Raw genomic sequence first — 19,806 nt, 5'->3', positions numbered from 1 at the left:
CCTTCCGACCAAAGGGAGTATACAATTTATTCTTCAGGACACTCATGCCCGATCGTGAGACTGCCTGTTGAACGCCTGATGGCACCTTGCTCTGACCTGAGCTATGCAACAACGAGATCCCCCTTGATCTTTGCCGGATGTGCTTGACGGTCCCCCATAATACGCTAACTTGGGGACTTTCTTTTCCAAGAGTCTCCGCTAGTTGAACCGCGTCCAGTAGACGACCTCTTCCGCTCATCCCCTTCGTCAGCTCTTTGATAGGGATACTATAACCTAGGTCCCTTAACTTGGAATGGATGGCGGAGCGTAGGTGGCAGGCAGTTATATGGATACGGTGCTTTACCCGTAGACGCTTCTCCAGCTCTCGCAAGAATTGTATGGGAGTCGTCCTCGGGGGGACTTCCCGAATGACCGTACCGGGGAATTCTACCGTACTCCGTGCAGCTATGGTTGTTGATCCTGCGGAGCCTACCCAAAGGTTCAGGCCGGATTGTAGGAAGTGGGTGATACGTTTTTGTATTTCTATGAGAAGAAATACGGCACCCACGATTCCCAGTAGTAAGTCGTCGGCATATCGCGCGTAACAAATCCTTATTAATAAGGAATGGCTTTTAAAGGGGGCCAGCTTACGGGCCAGGCCTCTCTCTGACCTGGTAACTAGTATCGCCTCCCCGCCCAGCTCTATCAGCGGGCCCCTTCTTTTGCAATACTTAAGAAGGTCTCTCATGGCCAAATTCTTATTAAAGCCTTCTCTACCATTGAATTCGGCCTTCGGGGTCAACCCAGCGGCTTCTATGAGGAAGGCGGCGCAAAGGAGGCTCGAGGGCTTGTTAAGGAAGGCGGCTAGGGAAGGAGGGAAAACGAAAGGCGTTTTCTGGTCTCCCCTTCGCCTGGGGGTGCTTGTGGGGGGGGTGTGCCACGACGAAACAAGGGAATGAAAGGTCGCTTTGCGTTGGATGCTCTTTACCCTCCCCACTATGAGGGCTCTGTTGTCTTGGGGAGCGTTGAAGCTTGCTTCTTTTCCATACTTTTCTTGGTCATCAATACGACGACCTATTCTTAATAGAACCGATCTTATTTTCACTACAAGAGGAATTTCGTGCTTCTGCCGGATCCTCCCTATCTCCTGATCGAGCTTGTGTAGGTAGATATTGCCTAATAGGGCCGATAGTAGTACACTGTTTGGGACGGAGTCAGGGCCCTTCTCACCTCCTACGAGTCGTCCGGCGGAAAACTGTTTCTGAGTGGGGTAAAAGAACTTGGAATCGTCGATCTCTTCCTTCAAGATTGAGATGAATCGATGTCGGTCGATGGTGTGAAAACACTTCCTGATGTCGAATTCCAAAAACCAGCGAGAGGTTCCCCACTCTTCTTTGATCCGTCTGAGGGCCGAGTGGCAGCCTCGACCCGAGCGGAAGTGCGATGTGTCTGGAAACTCGGGATCGTAAATGGATTCGGGTACCATTCTGATCGCCTCTTTCATGATCTTTTCTATGGGTAGAACTACTGTGAGCGGTCTAAACTTCGACCCTTCTTTCTTTCTTCATTTAAAAAAAGGGGAGCAAAGCCTGTTTTTTGCTCCCTCAATTGATAGATCAGGGCCCCTCCTGCCGGCCCGAACGAAAGGCTCTTTCAGGAAGTAGTCCCGGGCCCGGCACCAACCAAGAGGAGGCGGGGCTCTCTCCAATCATTCCGAAGAGCCGAGATCTCGTAAAGGAAAAATTAGCTAGCTCAGCAGGTTTGGACCCGGGTGAATCAGTTCAGTGAAGGAAGGGAGCCTAAGCCTAAACTTAAGGCTTTTCCAAGCCTTGCCGATAGGCGCCTCATGGCTCGCTCAGTTCGCTCGCGGAGTTCTTAGATCAGTAGATTTGGATAGAGTCTCGCTCATCTCATAAAGGAAGAGTAGCGCGCTAGCGCGGCTCGCTTCGCTTTTCGACGCGGAGCTCGCAGCTGTCGAAGCCTGCTTCAAAACTACAGGGCGTGCGTTAGCACTACGGCTTTTCAGCCTCCCTTTGCTGGTTCCGAACTATCACTGATCCCACCTTCAAACCTTTTTCTTTTAATCTCAGGAAGGCTTTCTCGGGGAGAAAGCTGGTTGGGGAACTGCTAAACGACCTAAAAGAAAGAGGAGACTGACTCTGACCTTTCAAAGCCCTATCTCATCTGGTTGATAGTAGAAGGTACGTACGATGGTACCATGGACATAAACGAGGTCGAGCATATCTTTAATGATTTAAAACTAAAGCGTACCTAAAGCCTGCCCTGGATATGAAAAAGGGATTTGAGCCAGAAGAAGATGAGGATCTATCACCAGATGAGGAAATGGAAACAACTAAGTATTAGTTAGGTTCCGGAAATGGAAATGGTAACAGCGGCCCAAAACTCAAATGGTAAGGTTTTCTTTGAAAAGAAAAAGGAATGGGATGGGGTATGAATCCTTAACTACAAAAGAAAAGTAAGCACCTCTCCTAACTAATTAGTTAGTATCGAGAGACTAGGCTTTTCATTAAAGTTGAAGGAGACAAACAAAGTCTTGCCGATGGAAGAAATTCCATCGTCGTAAGGGAAGGCCTTGGTCAATCAACTCACCGCCATTGACCAGGGGAGGGGGGAACAATCTGATGAGCGAGATCATAACACGTGAACAACAAACCATACCGATAGGTTGATAGTTTTCTGTTGGTACGGCGTGTGGTCACAGGAACAATCGGCGGTCGTAGCATGAACTAAAGAGTACCTTCATTTTACAGCGTATAGAGGTGTACCAATCCCACCATGATCGCCAGAGCAAGATTCATTCTTTAATCGCTACCAGATCAAACATGAGACCAGCATCCGGAACGCAAAAGTTTTTAGAAATCCTTATCTTTCGGCTTTTTAAAGAAGATAGGCCATTACAAAAACAAGGTCTAACAGTCGACTCTTTCCTATCAGGATTTTACAACCTGAATACCAACCTGGGGGACCACTATTATATTAGAAGAGAGCATAATAAGTAAATGCCGACGCCATCTTTTACTTTTTGGATTGGATTGGATGGTCGGCGGCGCCATAAACTCGATAACCAGCACCGCGGAGTCAATAAATTCAACTAAATAGAATCCTAAAACAATCTTATTCGAGCACACGCGGGACCCGCAGCAATGAAATTCACACAAGCGGCAATCATCCGAGCAGAGAATGGAGAAGGGAAATATACTTTGAATTGTTTTTCCGAATGAGAAAGCCTTTGGCAAACTCCTTGCAAATCCGTTTTTGCCGGGCACAATAGACATATCTGCTCAGTCACAACATAAGGAACCCCCAATGTTCCTCAAAGCCTACCCGGCCTGACAGCTTTAGTTGAATGATCTGATCCCGAAGCTAGCTTTCTACTTAAATTGCTATGACTGGCCAACTAATGATCGGACTACCTATCTTGATGTTTTGAATCTGTATTCAGAGCTTTTTTCCAACTACCGGGACTACTAATTTAAAGTACAAAGCTCTCCTATGAATATGCTACTGCTCTTACTTTCTACCTGAATCCGAGCATTGAAGCAAGCTCTTTATCGCACCATAACCGAGTCTCCCCTTGCAGCTCTGATCAATCCACCCGGCAAATAACTGCTCCTTACTCTTTGATTGTATGTCCATTTTTGCTTGATGTCTGGCTCACCGGATCTGGTACATGAAAAAGCCATTCCTTTTCGCTTTCCTTCAACCACTCAGTATACTTTTTTACTGGAAGAGTCAAGCGAAAGCAATTAGTTTAGAAGGAAGAGGAAGACCTGGGGTGGGGGGCTTACGTCCTCATTTCACTCTTTTTGCTCCTGCGAGACACGACTCAACTACTTTTTACAATTGACAGGGTAGCTCGGAGGTCAGATGAGGGGTCTTCCCCATAAAGATAGATTAGTACTGGAAGGTTCAGATGAAGGAAGGGCGGGCTGAAACAAGGCACAAACTTTGAAATGGGGTAGGGTAAATAAATATGAGCAATCCGTGAGAATAGCAAACCCCTATCTCTTATAAAGAAGAAGATAGATAGGTCCACGAGTTGAGACAGAGAAGTTCTGACTAATCAAGTAGGAGTTTACCCACGAGAGTCAGAGGCTGCATCATCAAAGGGGTATAGAAATAATTCAGAAGCACTATGGCCTGAAGCGAAGGGCAGGAACGAACGGAATCAATGTGTTCCAATTTATCCGGAGTAAGGACAGCAGCCGAGAAGGGGAAAAAAAATAGCGTAGAAAAAAAAAGGTAGGACCAGATCATGCGAAGAGCTCTTCGCCCTATTGATTAGGAATCTCGATCAGAAACCACCAGGCCATGTCTCCCGATAAAAATCCCCACAATGGATGTCAGGCCTTGGCTTCATAAAATCTGATTGGATCCGCACTATAGGATAAGAATACAGATAGGCTGACTATGACTAAGAAGATCTTCCAATTTTCTTACCTGAAAAGATGAGTTATTCAAAGGAATACCTGCAAAATAGAATAAACACATGGCACAGCTGGGTGCTAGAATAGTAGTTAATAGAAGTTCTAGTCACTTAAAAAAAAAATAACCACTGCTTAACTTAATTAGATCGTAGAAGATAAGCAAGCGGGTTCGGGCAGTTAGTCCTATTTGAAGGTCAGAAGTTCGGGTAGTAAGGGCTAGGTTTATATAGGGGCTATATTTTTTAGAAACATATGGTCTTGCTCATTTCCCATCAAGGAATGGAGATTGGGTTGGTGTTTGGAAGGGATTCAGTAAACTGACCTTGGCCAGCAAGCAGAAAAAGGACTGACGTCTTGGGGCGCGCTAGCGCGCGTACTCTTCTTCTGCGAGACTCCATCCAAATCCACCACTTACTCGTTGGTTGGTGTTCCATTCTGTTATCTTAGACTATGCTGCCTTCTTCAATTCCATTCTTCGTCTCCCTAGTCGAAGTCTTCTTGCTGGCCCAACCCAGCATTTTTGAGTGCCGTGCCAGGGCGATAGGCGCTCCGCAGTCACGCATGATCACCAGAGCCTTTCTTGGCTATGTAAATATAGGGCCGGAATAAGTGCAAGATCCTCAACAAAATGGATTAAGGTGGGCTTCGGATTATTAATAATTTTTTCTATCTTGTCATTAAGTTCTTGTTTGAATCTGCCTTATCACAATATCCCTCCTTTTAGGGATAAAGCTATCAATGGCGAATCGAGCATTCGCTATCCTTTTTATTTTTTTAGCTTTGAATGGAAGAAAAGTAATGAAACCTGCGATGGCTACTGAATAACCTCCTTCTATTTTATTAATTTGAAACCCTTTTACCTTTTTCTTCGTTCGCCAAATCTTCTTCAGTTCTATCCAAGCTCGGTTTTGTCTGAATCTTTGTGGAAGAAGAAGCGGTTCGCCAGCCGCTACATCCAGGGATCCCACAAAATCATTAAACCCGGCGGCTGCTCGCTCTTTGATCAGTGATTCACCGGCCACTAGATCGATGAAGAATCTCTCAAAAATCCGCTTTTTGATCAGTGATTCACCAGCCACTACATTCTTGGATCCCACCTTATTCTCAAACCTGGTGGCTCGCTTGATTGGCAGTCCTGTAAGCTCATCTTGCATACAAATTTTTGGGGTACCAAGGCCTGCATCCACCAAGAACATTTCTTCCCTTAAGCGTAAGCGTAAAACTGAAGATTGTAAGGCGTTTCCACTACATAATAAGAAACTCGAATTAGATCTTGGAAATGATCGACTCCAATAGATGCTCATCATAAGCTTTTTTTTCCTCCTATTCCTATTGATCAGAAGTATCCAGCAGCGCCACGCCAGAGTGACTTCCGAAGCGCTACGGACGGGACGAAATCCGGCAGCCAGCCAGTTGCTGGCTCGGAATAACCAGCCCAGCAAGAAGCTAAATTCTTCCATAACATAACGGGGCGGGGTTGCGCGCGAGCCGGGTGACGTAGGTGCACAAGAGTACTTCGCGCCACAACCATCTCTTTTTTATAGGTTCTACGGACCTGCTTCATCTGGTAAAAAAGAGTCATAGATATGCCTGTAATTAGAAGGAAGAACCGCCATAAAAATCTTCCTCGTGTATCGTCTGTAGCAGAACTATGAACGGGAGCTAGCAATCCGGACCGTATTGAAAAGGTTCCTGAGACACAGCATGGAAGAGTCAAAATATTCAGAAGCGAGGTCCAATAATGAAGAAGGGGTAGAATTACTGAATGAATAAGAGCTGTGGCTAATACCCGAGGCATAAAAGACGCATTTTCTACGGGATCCCGAAACCACCAGCCACCCCGACCTAATTCATGATGAGCCCACCAACTTCCTGGCGAGATGCCTACGGTTAAAAACAACCAACATGTCAAGATCCAAATTCGAATTGGTTCCTGGTCCTGGTCAGAGACCACTGTGTTCGCGCCGGCGGTCCAACAAAGAGGCGAAGTAGTGGTGTCTTTCTTTCCATTACGAACGACAACACGCTTCGCCTGCTCCCTCCCCGTGTCCATTAGCGCTCCTGTCCAGAGCGAAGAGAAGGCGAAAAAGCGCCGCCGAAGCAGGCTTCTATTGCTACGCAACAATAGAGCAGGCGCGCCGCCCACAAAATGTTTGAATGATCGGGTAAAGAGCGAGCTTCTTATATGGGATCCGACGCATCCAGCAGAGCGAAGCAGCGTTCCATTCTTTTCGGCGGCATCCTTCCGCATTGGCGGCGAGTGGAGTGCCACAATCCCATTCATCATTTTTGATCTACATAACCCAAAGCCCATAGCACTGGCGACGTCTCCGGCATAAATGCAAGGAGGATGTATAGCTGATATAGGATCTTGTGGAACAGGATTTGATTCTGCAAGCGGTTCGGTACGAACGAAGAAATTTCGAACAAAAGGATCGGAACTCGCTGATAGGAAAGGAGAGAAAAACAAAGCAATGCCAAGAGCTCCGTCAATCTGCTGTTCATCGATAGACGAAGCTCTCTCTTTTTCATCTCGTGCCAGATGTAACAAAAGATTAGTCCTTTTTCCTTCTCGCGAACCACGGGAGCGCCCAGCGCCCAGAAGAGCAAAGCTCATTTTCAAAACTGGGTCAAGCGGCGCATTAAAAAGGGCTGGCCCGTTAAAAGGACGCTTACTTTGCGAACGAAGTTCAGAATCAACAAGGGTTCTCCGAACGAAGGGAGTGTACAACTGGGGCGCAGCTCCACTTTTTTGTTGGAGAGATAGAATGGAGTTCTTCACGAAGTTCGAGACAAAGGAAAAAATAAAAGTTTCTCTATAGCCTCTGCGTTTTGAGACATTATGGCTTTGGGGTCGACCCCGGTACCGGTAACAAAAAAGGAATCCATAAAAACTTGGGATCCAACACCATGAGAAAATACTACCCTCATGATTAGACCATGTCCCTGAGATTTGATAAAAAAAAGGTGCATTAGCGGTTAATACGTTGTAATTAGATAAGTTATTTGGAATATGACGGAACGAAAGACCAAGGAAAGAAAGAAGAATGCACCAAAATGCAGGTGCTGCACCAAACGCTGGTGGTTGTTTCTTGTTGTAAGTGAATGCAACGAAAAGACCCGGAAATAACAAATAATGAGAAAATTCATTTATAGACATTTCGTGCTCATTTCCTAATTTCTGCTTAGTTATTCCCATCATCCGGTAACCACAGGATGATCCCAATCTCCTTTTAGTAATAGATCTTTTTGATATGTCTCAGCGGCAAGGAAGAGAAAATGCAATGCATCGAGTCGTTTATCAAGAAAGTGGACGAGCTATGGATCAAGATCATATTTAGTCCAATTTCTACCGGTGCACTTCTCATGAAATAATTCCCTTTCCAAGGAAAGGAAAACAAGAACTCGAATACTCGTAATAGCGATCCCGATCCACCTACTTTTTTTCTATTCTTTTATTCTAAAGCACAAGCCATTTTTATGCATGGGGCATAAGAGTGGACAATCTATGTTATCGAAGGAAGTAAATAACAACACTTCAGCGTTTCGGTCTACCCACCCTCATTCAGTAAACCAATAGGATTGCAGCATTGGAATTAGAGTTGGCCAGGTCCTCTAAAAAGAAAAGAAGAAACTACTTAGACTTAGACTTAGAATAGAGAAATGCCATTGGTTTTCTCGTACTACGATATCTTTTTTTTTGTTTTTGGCCATGATTGTGCTGCTCCTGTGAAGGCTAGTGGGAAAGCTCACCGTTCGTTGTGATGAGTGGGGGCCTTGTATCTGTATTCGGATCAGCTCCTTAACATAGTTTCCTGCTTGAACCCTGGCTGGGAGCTGGGAGAGGTGTCCCACTACAGGTGCAAATAAACCATTTTACCTTTCAGGGGAAAGGAAACAAACCACTCAATAATCGGTAGAAATTCCTCCTACTGAACTGAGCCAATCTCTCTCCTTTTGTCTAGTTAGCCGGTTCTGATTGCAGCTTCCTATTTTCCTATTATTGTTTCTCTTCCATCGAGAAGCCATTCTTCATAAGTCAATAACTGGGAGCCAGTGTCATTAAGTGGCCTATCAGAATACAGGTAGCAACCATACGCACTTGGCTTGGCTGAAAAATCCTGCTCATAAGCCAGGTCTGTGTGCCGAGTACAGCCGTTGCCTCAGGGGAAGCGAACAAAGTCATTGGAATAGTTTATTTATTGGGTGGGTCCTTCTCTTCTCATTTCAAGATCGATCATCTCGAGTCTCGGGCTGAATAACCTACTCTTCCTCCGATCTGTAAAGATGAATTTCAATACCTTGTTCTTATATGAGTTTCATGAGTACGATCTAGACTATACTTATTTTATCAGGTTTTTTTCGCATAGCGAGTAGAGGAATAGTTTATAGTTTTGGAACCACCTGAGCAGGAATCGCTGATCCACCTTCACTTGTTTCCTCTGGCTTCGATTCTTTTATTGTATAGTGGACTACTTAGGAGCTTTAGCACTGACCCTCGTGAAAAAAAGAGCTGGGACCCACCTACTATAGATATAGATATAGATGGGCCTCGTTCCTTTATAATACGATCTAGCTTGATCCATCATCCTCAAATTATGATAACTGCCTTCTAGCCGCAGCCGGAGCTACTTCTAATCCGGAATCCAAAGGAGTCGAGCTTTTCGTACTACCATCGCCCGGGCATCGCTTTCTTCCCACTGCTTTCGTCCTGTTTTATTGCTCCTCCTCTCAACTTATTGTTCTTGTGAATACCGTACGTAGTAGTTCTTGTGAATATCAATCTAGGCGTAGGGCTTGCAAGATTCGCTTCGTGCCGTTGGGAAAACACTGGTATATGCTTAGCCCTTCTCTTCCTTGAGGTTTAAGGGGGAAAGATATCGTCTTCTAAACTGAGGAGAGTTATGTATCGCCTTAGCTTATCTGCTGCCTTGTTTTACGAATCTGACTTCACCCTAAAGAACAATAAGAAGTCAATGGGTTTGGTTTCTGACCGCACTTCTCTACAGGCATCCCACCCGTCCTCTTCCTCCAGCAGCTCAAGGTACGCACAGGAAACCACATCTTGAACCACGGAATTAGCCGTGATAGGTTTCTTCTTCCGCTCGGTACTCATCTACCCTAATCTTCCCCTCGCAGTGGATTCCACTAGGTTCTTAACCTCTTCCCAATTCTTAAACTGAAACCTGCGATGTCTAATCCAACTCGGCACCTAACCAGCTTGTCAGCATCGTAAGTTTGCCTCAACATTCCCCCTAGAAATAGAATAAGAATGTAAATCTACTTTCATTTAGGGATGATACTTTCTTTTTTTTTCTAGAACTAGAATAAGTAAGTATGCTCTGGAGTAAAAGGATTCGAACCTTTGCATGCCGGTACCAAAAACCGATGCCTTACCACTTGGCTATACTCCAAACGGTCGGTTCCTGGGGAGAGGGGGAAGGGAGAAGCAGGGCTCGAAGAAAACGAGCCGTGCAAGGACGCGGGGATATAGCAAGTAAGCTGCAAGGTTTTCCCTTTAGGACCGACTACAACAAGCTCGCGACTCTAATAGAAACTAAGGGTCAGCTCTCTGCTCTATTTGCTTGCAATGCGTTGCCTATCAAAGTCGGCGAACGCTTCCACCCCCTCTTGCCCTTGTTACGCAACACGCCAACAAAGAACCTTGGTTCCGTTGCGCCCTGTACTGTATTCCGAGGCGACCATTTCGCGCGGTTCGATCCATTTCCCGATCCGAAAAATCCGATAACGTACCTATATGAGTGGGATGGATGGTAAATCATTTGCAGTCTTTTTCGGCAGGACCTAGACACGGAGGTTCGGGAAGTAGCGCATGACAGCATTCACTGGTGAAAGGACTGGCAGCAGCGAGAGCATCATAGTTGACATGGTCGGAGCTACAGTCCCCATATCCGTCTCTACTCTTTCTGTAATTGACTCCCTCCCGCTCCCGTCCATCAAAAAGTGTTATTTCCTCCAGCTCCCTCCGATGCCGGTAGATTAGATTAATTCATTGACAAAACCCATTGATTCCAAGCAAGAGGATGCGCCTAGCGCTAGTTGCTCAATCCGTTGCTTGTTTGGTGATAAAATCGCTGATGCGAACTCGGTAGTGCTACTGAAACCACTTTGTGCATCTTCTGTTGCCAGGAAAGAAAGACGTGCTGGGTCAGTCCGGCACGTCACGCTTGCTAATACGGCCCGGCTGCCCCTATACAGAAATAGTTTAATCGATTGACCGACTTTACTTTACTTTATCGCACGCATAGATAGTTTCGACTGCAGAGGCTAACCTACTGTGATCTCATTTAGTTGGCAACTCGACTCCAACCCGATCTAGAAGAGGATTTCTTTAAATCAATAGCACTTCTCTCTCAACTGTGCAGTCGACCACAAAACCATGGAATTTCTATATGAAAATAAGAGATGCTTCTAGGGACAATCAAGATCACTAGGAAAGAGCTGAGTTAAAGTGGCACTCACTTGATTAAAGGGTTTCGTGTGTACTGACTGATCTAAGTGCAGAACCATTCAAGAAACGTAATTGAAAGAAAGAAAGAGCGCTATTCTTCTTTAGTTAGGTACTGCCATCAATGAGTTTGCTAAGAAAGACCCCGGTGGAATATTTGGCCTGCTTACTAACTTATAGGCTTCAGAGGGGACCCTTTCTCGCCCAGCCCCACCTACAGGGAGTGTAGGATTTCGTTCGCAACTCTTTTTCCTAGAAATCTCAATCCAGCGAGTCACTACTCTTTTTCTCAAACAAGAAGCTGACAAAGAGATCCATCCATTTCTAAGTTTGTCTCCACCTCATTGGCCATCTATTTTATTTTCCCAAGAGACTGGTTTGATTCCACCAGAGTCTCTCTTAGCGCATAAGTTGAAATTCATTCAGATTAGCATGAAAACCATTCTGCAAGATATCAAGAAATTCTTTAAATAAGTCATCATTCATTAGCGCGTAAGAGCATTCATTCTATCAACGATATTTCTCGAACTGGCGCACTTCCAGGAAAGTAGGAGATTTCTCGTAAGGATTATACGTGATTTTCCCATTATGTGAGCGTGCATTTCCTCAATCATTAAGAATTGGGCCTTGGGAAGAAAAACTAGTTCTATGTCAATTCTACAGCCAGAGAAAGAATCAAGTCTATCTCACTCATATAGTGGCTGCCAGTGGCACTATTTCTTTTCCAGACAAACCTTTTATTTTATGGTAGTTTCACTCCGATTGCGGGAGGGAAGCAGGGCTATAGAAATCAGTTCAGAAAAGGACTGATTGATAGACTCAATTTTACGGAGAAGAAAGGAATATTCACAGCATTCATCACTTCTATATTTTACTATGATTTTTCGAGCGTGTATAGAGCCTATCTAGCTCTATTTCCTAGTTTCTCCTTTAAGTTGTGAGGATTGAGTTTGCTTTGATTCTGGTTCAGGGCAAGGGCTACTTTCTTGAGTTCGTATAAGCATGGATCTAATCTTACCTGGATTGGTTATCGAGATGAGAAGACTGGCACTTTAAAGCGGGTAACGTATAGGATAGTCCAAGTAGAGAGGCCGGGTCTTATACCAGTAGCTTCAACCCAGTAGGTTATTTTGACTGGGCCTTTAGTTGGCAACTCGACTCCAACCCGATCTAGAATCAGATTTCTTTTTTGCGAACTCATAACTTAGCTAAATGGGGAGAACGAAGAGGCGTGGGAAATTGGGGGACGGACTCCTCAATACCGGATGAAGTTGGCTTACTTAAGTCCTTGGAGCTTCCCCCGCGGTAGAAGAATCTATCTTAAGGATATCGTCGGCATCACAACGAAGACACACATTCCGCACTACTTGCTCATCCCATGACTTCCCATCAGCTTTCCGTAGATCCCTCACAATCGAGTTAGGCCGATTAGGGAATTTCTCTCTCTTCGAACCTTGGGATCCAGTAGTCCACCCAAACTTGCTGTGCTTAAACCATCTCCAATGCGCCAGATCAGACCCGCCAAAAGAGTTTCCCTTGCAGCACAAACACCCTCCTCCATGTGATCGAAGCCTGAGGCGGAACCTTTGCTTTGCCCTTAGACAATCTCTATTCGGGTAGTCGCGCCCTTGAAGCACCTGAGCACATAGAGAATCAACGGCAGTCAACAGACTTCATCTCAACTGAGTGTGCCGGTCCCAGGTTCTCCAGTGGAGTCGATATGTGTGAGTTGAGTCTAGCAGGGGCAGGGGAGTGAGAATAGTCGACAGTTGAATAGCTTGGCCAGAGAAAGAGGGAATGAATGATCGGTCTCGTTCTGGATCTCTTTCCTTGCGCCCTAGTCCATTCCATCTATCTTGACTGCAACTTGGATTCTTTCTTGACTGCTATTTGGATTGGTAGTCCGTCAAATCTCTAAGCAGGTGGCTAGAAAACCTTCCGGAATAGGAGGAATATCAGATAGTTTCTCTTCTCATCAGGAATGGAATTCGGTTTCCAATCTGGTCACACATGACTCTTGTCCTAAAGCAATTTATTGATTAGGAGCAGTGGGTGGCCCATAGAAAGGAATGCCTGCCTATCCATAGCCGGGCAAATTGCTGCATATTCAAGTCACCCAATTCTCTTCTCTTGCACTATGTCTATTGGAATGGACCCTTGATTCTCCAGCAGATCCTCCTGGTATGGAAGGATATCATCCACAAAACAGATTGCTGAAAATGCCATGCCATCCAAGTTCGCAAAGGAGCGGTCTTCCTAATCTCTCTTTTGTTTGTGGGAATCTCTAGTGAGACCTTTTGATTTCCGGGGTTTCCTACTGTCTTTTGACTTTGGCGGACTCTGCATAAAATCTTGTATGGTGGTCCAGTTATTTCTAGAATATTTCACAGGATGATCGTGTGCGGCTCCTATCCAGCTAACCAAATGGATCAGTACCTGTTTGCGAATTTATCTTTCCCAAAGTGGACACAATGATTCGAAATTAAGGAAATCTCCGAATTCTCAATGTGCATTTTCTGGTCCTTTCTTATGGACAATTCCGTTTTCCCATTGGCATAAAGACTTGTTTGACTACGATCCACGAACCAATTCACATACTCATCGGATCTATCCTTCGAAGAGAGTTGATCCGCTATTTGCAGGACTTCCGCACCCTCGATAGAATGAATGAAATGACTGAGCATAAAATCCTATATAGCAAGGATAGATTATACGGAATAGAAGAGTCGGTTCTAAGCTAATCAAAGTATGAATTCCCATAGCAATAGCAAAGAAAAAGGAAGCCCATATCTGATATATTGCTGAGGCATCTTGGGAAAGAGGTGTGTCTCGCATCCGCCGGCTATGAATTCAATGAGAAAATCCATGTGACACACGCAGATCAATACGGAAATGGCAAGGCATTCAACTCGACCCATTCATTCTCGACCATACGCCCTTAGCTCCCAACTCTCTGACCTGCCTCCCTTATACTAAATACTAAGACCGGTTTAAGAAGAGAAGTATTTGCTTGCTTGCCGGTTGAAGTCTGCTCGTCGCATTCTAGTCGTGCGTGATAGAATAGGCCCACATAAAGAGAAAGCGGAGACCTTCCCAAGGTTACTCATCTAGATCTGGATAATCACTAGCTATATTATTTCCTGCTCCTAAATTCTCGTAAATAGAGGATAGGCCCGGCCCGGCACCCCACAGTCACGGCACCTCTAAGAAGACACCTATTCCCGGCGCACTCCATGTGAAAGACACCTATTCTCGGCACTATTCCATAGCACACACACTTATACTTAAGTAGGCATAGCTCCGTTAAGAGCTCATCGAACTTTACTTCTAGTGATAGAAGGGGTAAAGGTGAATTTAAGTCCTCTTTCTCTCGGAAATATACGCCACATGCCAGTGATCGATCTCTCTCAAGCTAGGTATCGGTGAAGTCCGTCATGGAATTGAAGTGGTAGAGTGGTAAGTGGGCGTACGGTCTATGGATTTCCTATCAGTGGCATTAGTTCCTTCTCTAGATAGATGGCTATTGAGCTTCTCATTCGTGAGAGTCATGCGCCGGATCAAGGGCTCTCTCATCTCCTATTTGGAAATGTATAGGTTCTGTAAGTGGCCAGTGCCCGCGAGTAAAGGCAGATCATCAAAAGTCATCTAATCCATCTAAGTGCCGGTATTGCCCAGTGCTTGACTGGAGTTGTCATGATACCCGGATACTCACCTCACTATACGCCAATTCAGGGAAAGGTCATGCTGGGAAGCTTCCTTGAAAGATAGTCTCAACACTCTCGATGAGAAACGAGAACCCAGCCAACGAAGGTTTATGCATATATTGGTCCGCATCCAGAGGAAGTCAAGGTTTCCAGATGTGCTCATCCCTGCTTGCTGATATGCAAATCGATTGGAATTGGCAAATCATAGAGTTTGTCGCTGACAAGAGCTGTTTTGGCCATGGTGATCCTCCTCTCAATACCCATTCCTGCGAATTCCCAATCCAATTATATTAGTATAATGTGTAGAAGAAAAAGGGGAATCCATGAGAAAGCCCATATTGTTCGTGGCAATGGAACATTCCTTTCCACTTTTGTGAATGGAGATCACTGACGAGCACTCTTGCGCAAATCAAGAGTCAAGGTAGGAGCTATGAAGCTGTCCCGGGTAGGAAAGGATCCCTTTGAGTTCATATTGCTGCAGGAGAAAGAGAAGGGCACAGAGCTTCTATATACCACTGGATTCCACCAGACTGTTCTGTGGAAAACACGGCACCCTATCCCTTCCCTGACGGGAACCTGGATACCATAGCATAGGAACCTCGAAAATACGTATTATAGGTTGGTTGTATACACACTCATCCTTTAAGAAGATAAGAGAGCCCCGCGGACATTTCATTTCCTTCCTCGAAACCTGGAAACTGATACTGCCTCGATTCTGCTTCCGTCTATCATGTCCAATCTTACTTTCGTGCCGATGAAGGGCAGTCCGGAAGGTGGAGTTAGCACCGGGCCGGCCTATTCTTAGAAGCTGAAGTAGGAGTAGGAGCACTCTTCTTCCTCACCTCAAGCGTAGCCGTATTAGTTGGATCCGGCATCCTTTCGACTGGAGATACCCTCGCATTACCGGCTTCCCGGCATACTGGCAAGTTTACTTGACTCACCCATTCTTGAGACTGGCCACTACTTTGTTTGATTTCCTTGTCACTGTAGTAAGCAAGCGGCACCTATTGATCTACTTCCCTCTAGCATCACTCATCCTTACGGCACTAGTCCATCCATCCCTCGACCGAAGAGAGTCTTCCTCCTCACGGAACTAGGGTTGGTTTGGTTTCATAGACAAGACTTTCGAGCGCGACGTTGCGCACATCCTCTTGCTTGGTATCTTTTCTAGTGTGCATCACATTCATTTTCCTTTCCTTTCATGTAGATATGATAATCTTCGTGGCATCAACCTCATATAGGAGCTGCCAGTAGTACTAGTACTAGTACTTTCGCGGGATTTGAAAGCAGGCAAACTTATGATGCGAGTCTAGTTAGATTAGAATAGAACCAGCTGAAATCCGAACCAACCAATACGCTTCGCTTTCCTCTGCTCGTATAGACTCCGTTCGTGTTAGGACATCCATAGCCAATAGTAATAGTAGCTAGTAGCTTCGCCCCCCCTTGCCCCCGGAAAGGTTCTCATTCCTCACTGGATCTAGTTGACTTGCTGCTACAGCAATCAATCTATCTATATGTTCCGGACGGAAGAGAGAGTTTCCTACATTCCCATTCCCATGAACTGAACATCGGGTACCAACGATCTGGAATCCCGTGCTACAGATATGCACCTGTGCGGAACCAACCTGGCAATCCTCCTGTCTATTCTTTCTATCTGGACTAGCGCTTCCCACTGGAGCTTACTACTTGACTAGAGCACTTGAACTTGTTAGTTTCATTAGTCAGTTTCCTAGCATAGCAAAGTGAGTTTCCCATCAACGGATTATCATCCTGTTGTTTCCATGAACATCAGGTACATATATGAACCTGTCAACGGAGCGGAACATATGATATGAACCAAGTAGATTCGTCTTTTTGCTCGTCAATATGCTCGTAACATTAGTCGTTACTCGCTCGTTAGTAGTTACTCGCTCAGCTCATTAGTAGTGAACTATGATCATTTGTGAGGAGTATGTTTTCAACTCTATGTATGTCAATTCGAGAGTAGAGCGATCTATGTCAACCAAGAGCAGAACTCTCTCTATTTCCGGCACAGGCTTTCTTTCAATCAAGAAGAAGATTATTTCAGATTTTATCACTATCCGGACTGCTATCTACTATCTACCTATCTATCTACCCGGGCTCGTTGTGAGGCGGGACCCAACCCTCCTCTTCACTCCACTGCTTCAACAGAAATGGATCCATCATCTGCTACCCATGAGTAATAACGTTACGAATCTACCACTGATCCCGAGGGCAAGTATGAAAAAGAGAGTCAAGCAAGGTTGGATTCGTATGTTCCATTTGAGTAAGCCTCTGATGCCCTGCGCACATAGCTTCTTGCATGCCCGATGGCAGATCTCCCAACCTGGAGTATATTCCCGGCCCCGTAGCTTAGCTTAAGATCTTCGTATTTCAAGTCCACCGGCATGGGACCTGACCTTGGGAATAAGCCCCGCCCTGTCCTCTAAGATATGAGATCCACCCACACCCAAACCTGGAAAAGCGGCAGGCTCTAGTCGAACTCCATACCAGAAGAGAACCCTTTCCGTTGGAAGAAAGAGAAAAGGGGCCGGGCTATGCACTTCAAGAGAACCAACCCAAGAAGCACTCAATAAACTATTATATATAGTCCTGGCCACCAGATCAAGCTAGCAGGAATGGGTACTACAGCACCAAGAAAGATCGATGGAAAGGGATATGAAACTATTTTAGATGCACGCTCTAGCTCTAAAGCAAGCTTATACGCACTCATAAAGGTGCCGTCTAGTGCCGTGAAGATAAACCGATTCTCTGACCATCCCTCGAGATAGCCTTTTATTCTCTTTAAGGAAAGGATCTGGGAGCCATATAAGGATGAGTTAGCCGTAGGATATGATTCCTTCTTGCTTGTTGGGAAGGGAATAAGGGGATCGAGAATGATGCTGCAAACAAGATAAGGGATTCACCAAGGCAGTATTACTATTACTATTACTATTACTATGGAAATGGAAATGGAAATGGAAATGGTATAGAGCTAGCCCAGAAAAGAGAATCCATGGCATGGCTATTCACTCAATCAAAAGAGAAGGTCATAATCTGGAAACTATTCTCATACAGAAGGGTTCTACGCTAGGAATCACTAAACTAGACGAGCACTTCTCAAGTGCCAGCTAGGAAACTGTCTGTACTGTAAACCAACCACCCGTAGAGAACTTTTAGTAGATGGAAGCGAGCTCCCTAGTCCTATTCGACCCACTTGGAATTCCCTTATGTGAATCATTCATGTAGCATTGATATACGAGAATTCGAGATTGCTCCACCGGGCCTGACTAGTAAATACAGTATACGGGGAAGAGAGTCTTCTGAACCTGAAACCTATGAAGCAAGGAAATCACTCTACTCTGCAAGCTATTCCACTGGAAAGGACAGGTTTCTAAAGGAATGGGATTAGTACTACTTAATTAAGGAAGGGATGAGTGCTGTCTTCCGGGCGGGGGTTCTAGCAACTAAAGCAGTGGAAATGTTCTCGTTCTCTCATGCTTCAAAGCACAGAGTTGTGCCTGGCATTCCCATTTGTCTCTCTCTGTCGAAAGCTAGGTCAAAGGTGCCTGTGCTCGAAATGCAACATCACTCACTTGGTCTAGTGGGTCGGGGTTCATCAAGCTTTTCATCTCCTGAAGCGTATAGAATCCGCTCTTTAAGGTCGAGAATCCGCTCTGCTCTGGAAGGTCGAGTCGATTAGGCCTTGTCATCATGTCATCGCACTCCACTGGTATCAAAGTTCTCGGCCCTTTTCTTATATTACTTTGATTATATTATAGAAGTGTGCCCGGTCTTGTCTCAGCATTCGAGGTTGGATGTGTTTCCTCAGTCATCGTTCGAGGAAAGCTCTTGGCATCGGTCGTATTCTCTTCTCGTTCTGTTGGGAGCTGATATCCGTCATGGCAAGAGGAAAGGAATGGGATCGGCATTGCATTGGTTGGTACCAGTAGCTGTAGCAGCAAGTAGGTCGTTGGGAGCTGATTGTGTTAGTAGCTAGAATCCTGGTTGGGAAACAGCATTAGCACGAAACCATTCTATCAAAGCTATTTCGAGAACAGCCAGCCTTCTTGAGTAATAGGGCTTTCAGGCTCGCTAACCTCAGTGGGCTATCGTTATTTGTTTAGTATGGAATCGCATTTGGTACCCCCTTGCTTCAGCAGACGGAAAGAAAGCAAAGACGCTTCTAGGAATGCATATTCATTCGAGTCAAGCGTTGAAGCAGGACTGGCCGGCCGGTCTGTAAACGAGATCTAGAGAAGAAGCCAGGGAATTTCTCTTGTCAAAGAATCCCCGTTCTCTAGCAGCAAGTAGATCGTAGGGATCAGTGGTAGTAGGTAGCGAGACAAGAAATGACAAGTCAACCAGATATGGGGATGCGCTTGGAGATCGGAGAATTGCTCCACTCCGTTCCCAATAGCAGTAGAATCATATGGTCAATACAAACAAGTGCAGGATGTCAATCAAGTGACAGAGCCGGGGCAGATGATCTTTAGCCAACTACTCCTTATGAATCTGAATGGAATGCATATCTCAATTGGGAAGAAAGCAAAGGTCGAGGGTCAATACTTGAAAATGAAGGATCAGGAGATGCAAACTAAGATTTCCGATCTAGATCTGGTTCATCACCGGCACCCAATGGTTTTCTTCGGAGAAAGATCAGATATTCGTTTATTCAGTGCAAATCCGGATTCCGGCACCAAGGATCAACCTCATTGGCCTCCAGCTAGACTGTTGACTCCATTTTGCTTTGCATATATAGGAGAGCCACATTTCATTTCTCGAACTAGAGGGAATAGACCTATTTGCTTGCCGGGACCGGGATATGATCACCTTTGCTTGGTTCATAGCAGCTGGTGGATACGGTTTCATTCTAACCTTTGTTGACTTCGGGCAAGGTCAAGTAAGTCATGGGATCTATCTAGCTCATAAAGTGCCAGTGCCATTGAAGACTTGGCTATCAGTTGTATTGGACCCATGACCAATAGAGAGGTTGCCATTACGGCCTGTGTTCGGAGTACTGCTCCTCCAGAATAGAATGGTTCACACGTGAAAGTGCTTCGAAATATGAGGTTGAGAAGACCTGCCAGGTTCTGTCTCAGTGGATTGAAATCTCTATCGGCAAGCGTACTTAAAGGAGAACTGAAAAATCAGTTAGAGGGGCGTTAGCGAAGCTAAAAATAATAAACCCACCTAAACGTCAAAT

The 19,806-nt window shown here is 45.3% G+C and overlaps 2 protein-coding genes across 2 annotated transcripts in view; both read right to left on the bottom strand.

Moving 5' to 3' along the window:
* The window catches only part of LOC118475726 (uncharacterized), a 2,119-nt gene extending 582 nt beyond the window's left edge, over positions 1-1,537 (bottom strand). The window contains exon 1 of the mRNA XM_035963947.1: positions 1-1,537. This exon is cut by the window's left edge and continues 582 nt beyond it. Coding sequence (XP_035819840.1) covers positions 1-1,483 — 1,483 coding nt within the window. The 5' untranslated portion in view covers positions 1,484-1,537.
* LOC118475727 (probable cytochrome c biosynthesis protein) overlaps positions 1-7,652 on the bottom strand; it is an 8,984-nt gene extending 1,332 nt beyond the window's left edge. The window contains exon 1 of the mRNA XM_035963948.1: positions 1-7,652. This exon is cut by the window's left edge and continues 1,332 nt beyond it. Coding sequence (XP_035819841.1) covers positions 5,764-7,629 — 1,866 coding nt within the window. The 5' untranslated portion in view covers positions 7,630-7,652 and the 3' untranslated portion in view covers positions 1-5,763.
* Positions 7,653-19,806: the final 12,154 nt, after the last annotated feature.

The sequence above is a fragment of the Zea mays genome, unplaced genomic scaffold, assembly GCF_902167145.1.
Source record: "Zea mays cultivar B73 unplaced genomic scaffold, Zm-B73-REFERENCE-NAM-5.0 scaffold_598, whole genome shotgun sequence".
Lineage (NCBI taxonomy): Eukaryota > Viridiplantae > Streptophyta > Magnoliopsida > Poales > Poaceae > Zea > Zea mays.
The sequence above is the reverse complement of the archived record's forward strand: the minus strand, read 5'-3'. Positions and strand labels throughout refer to the sequence as shown.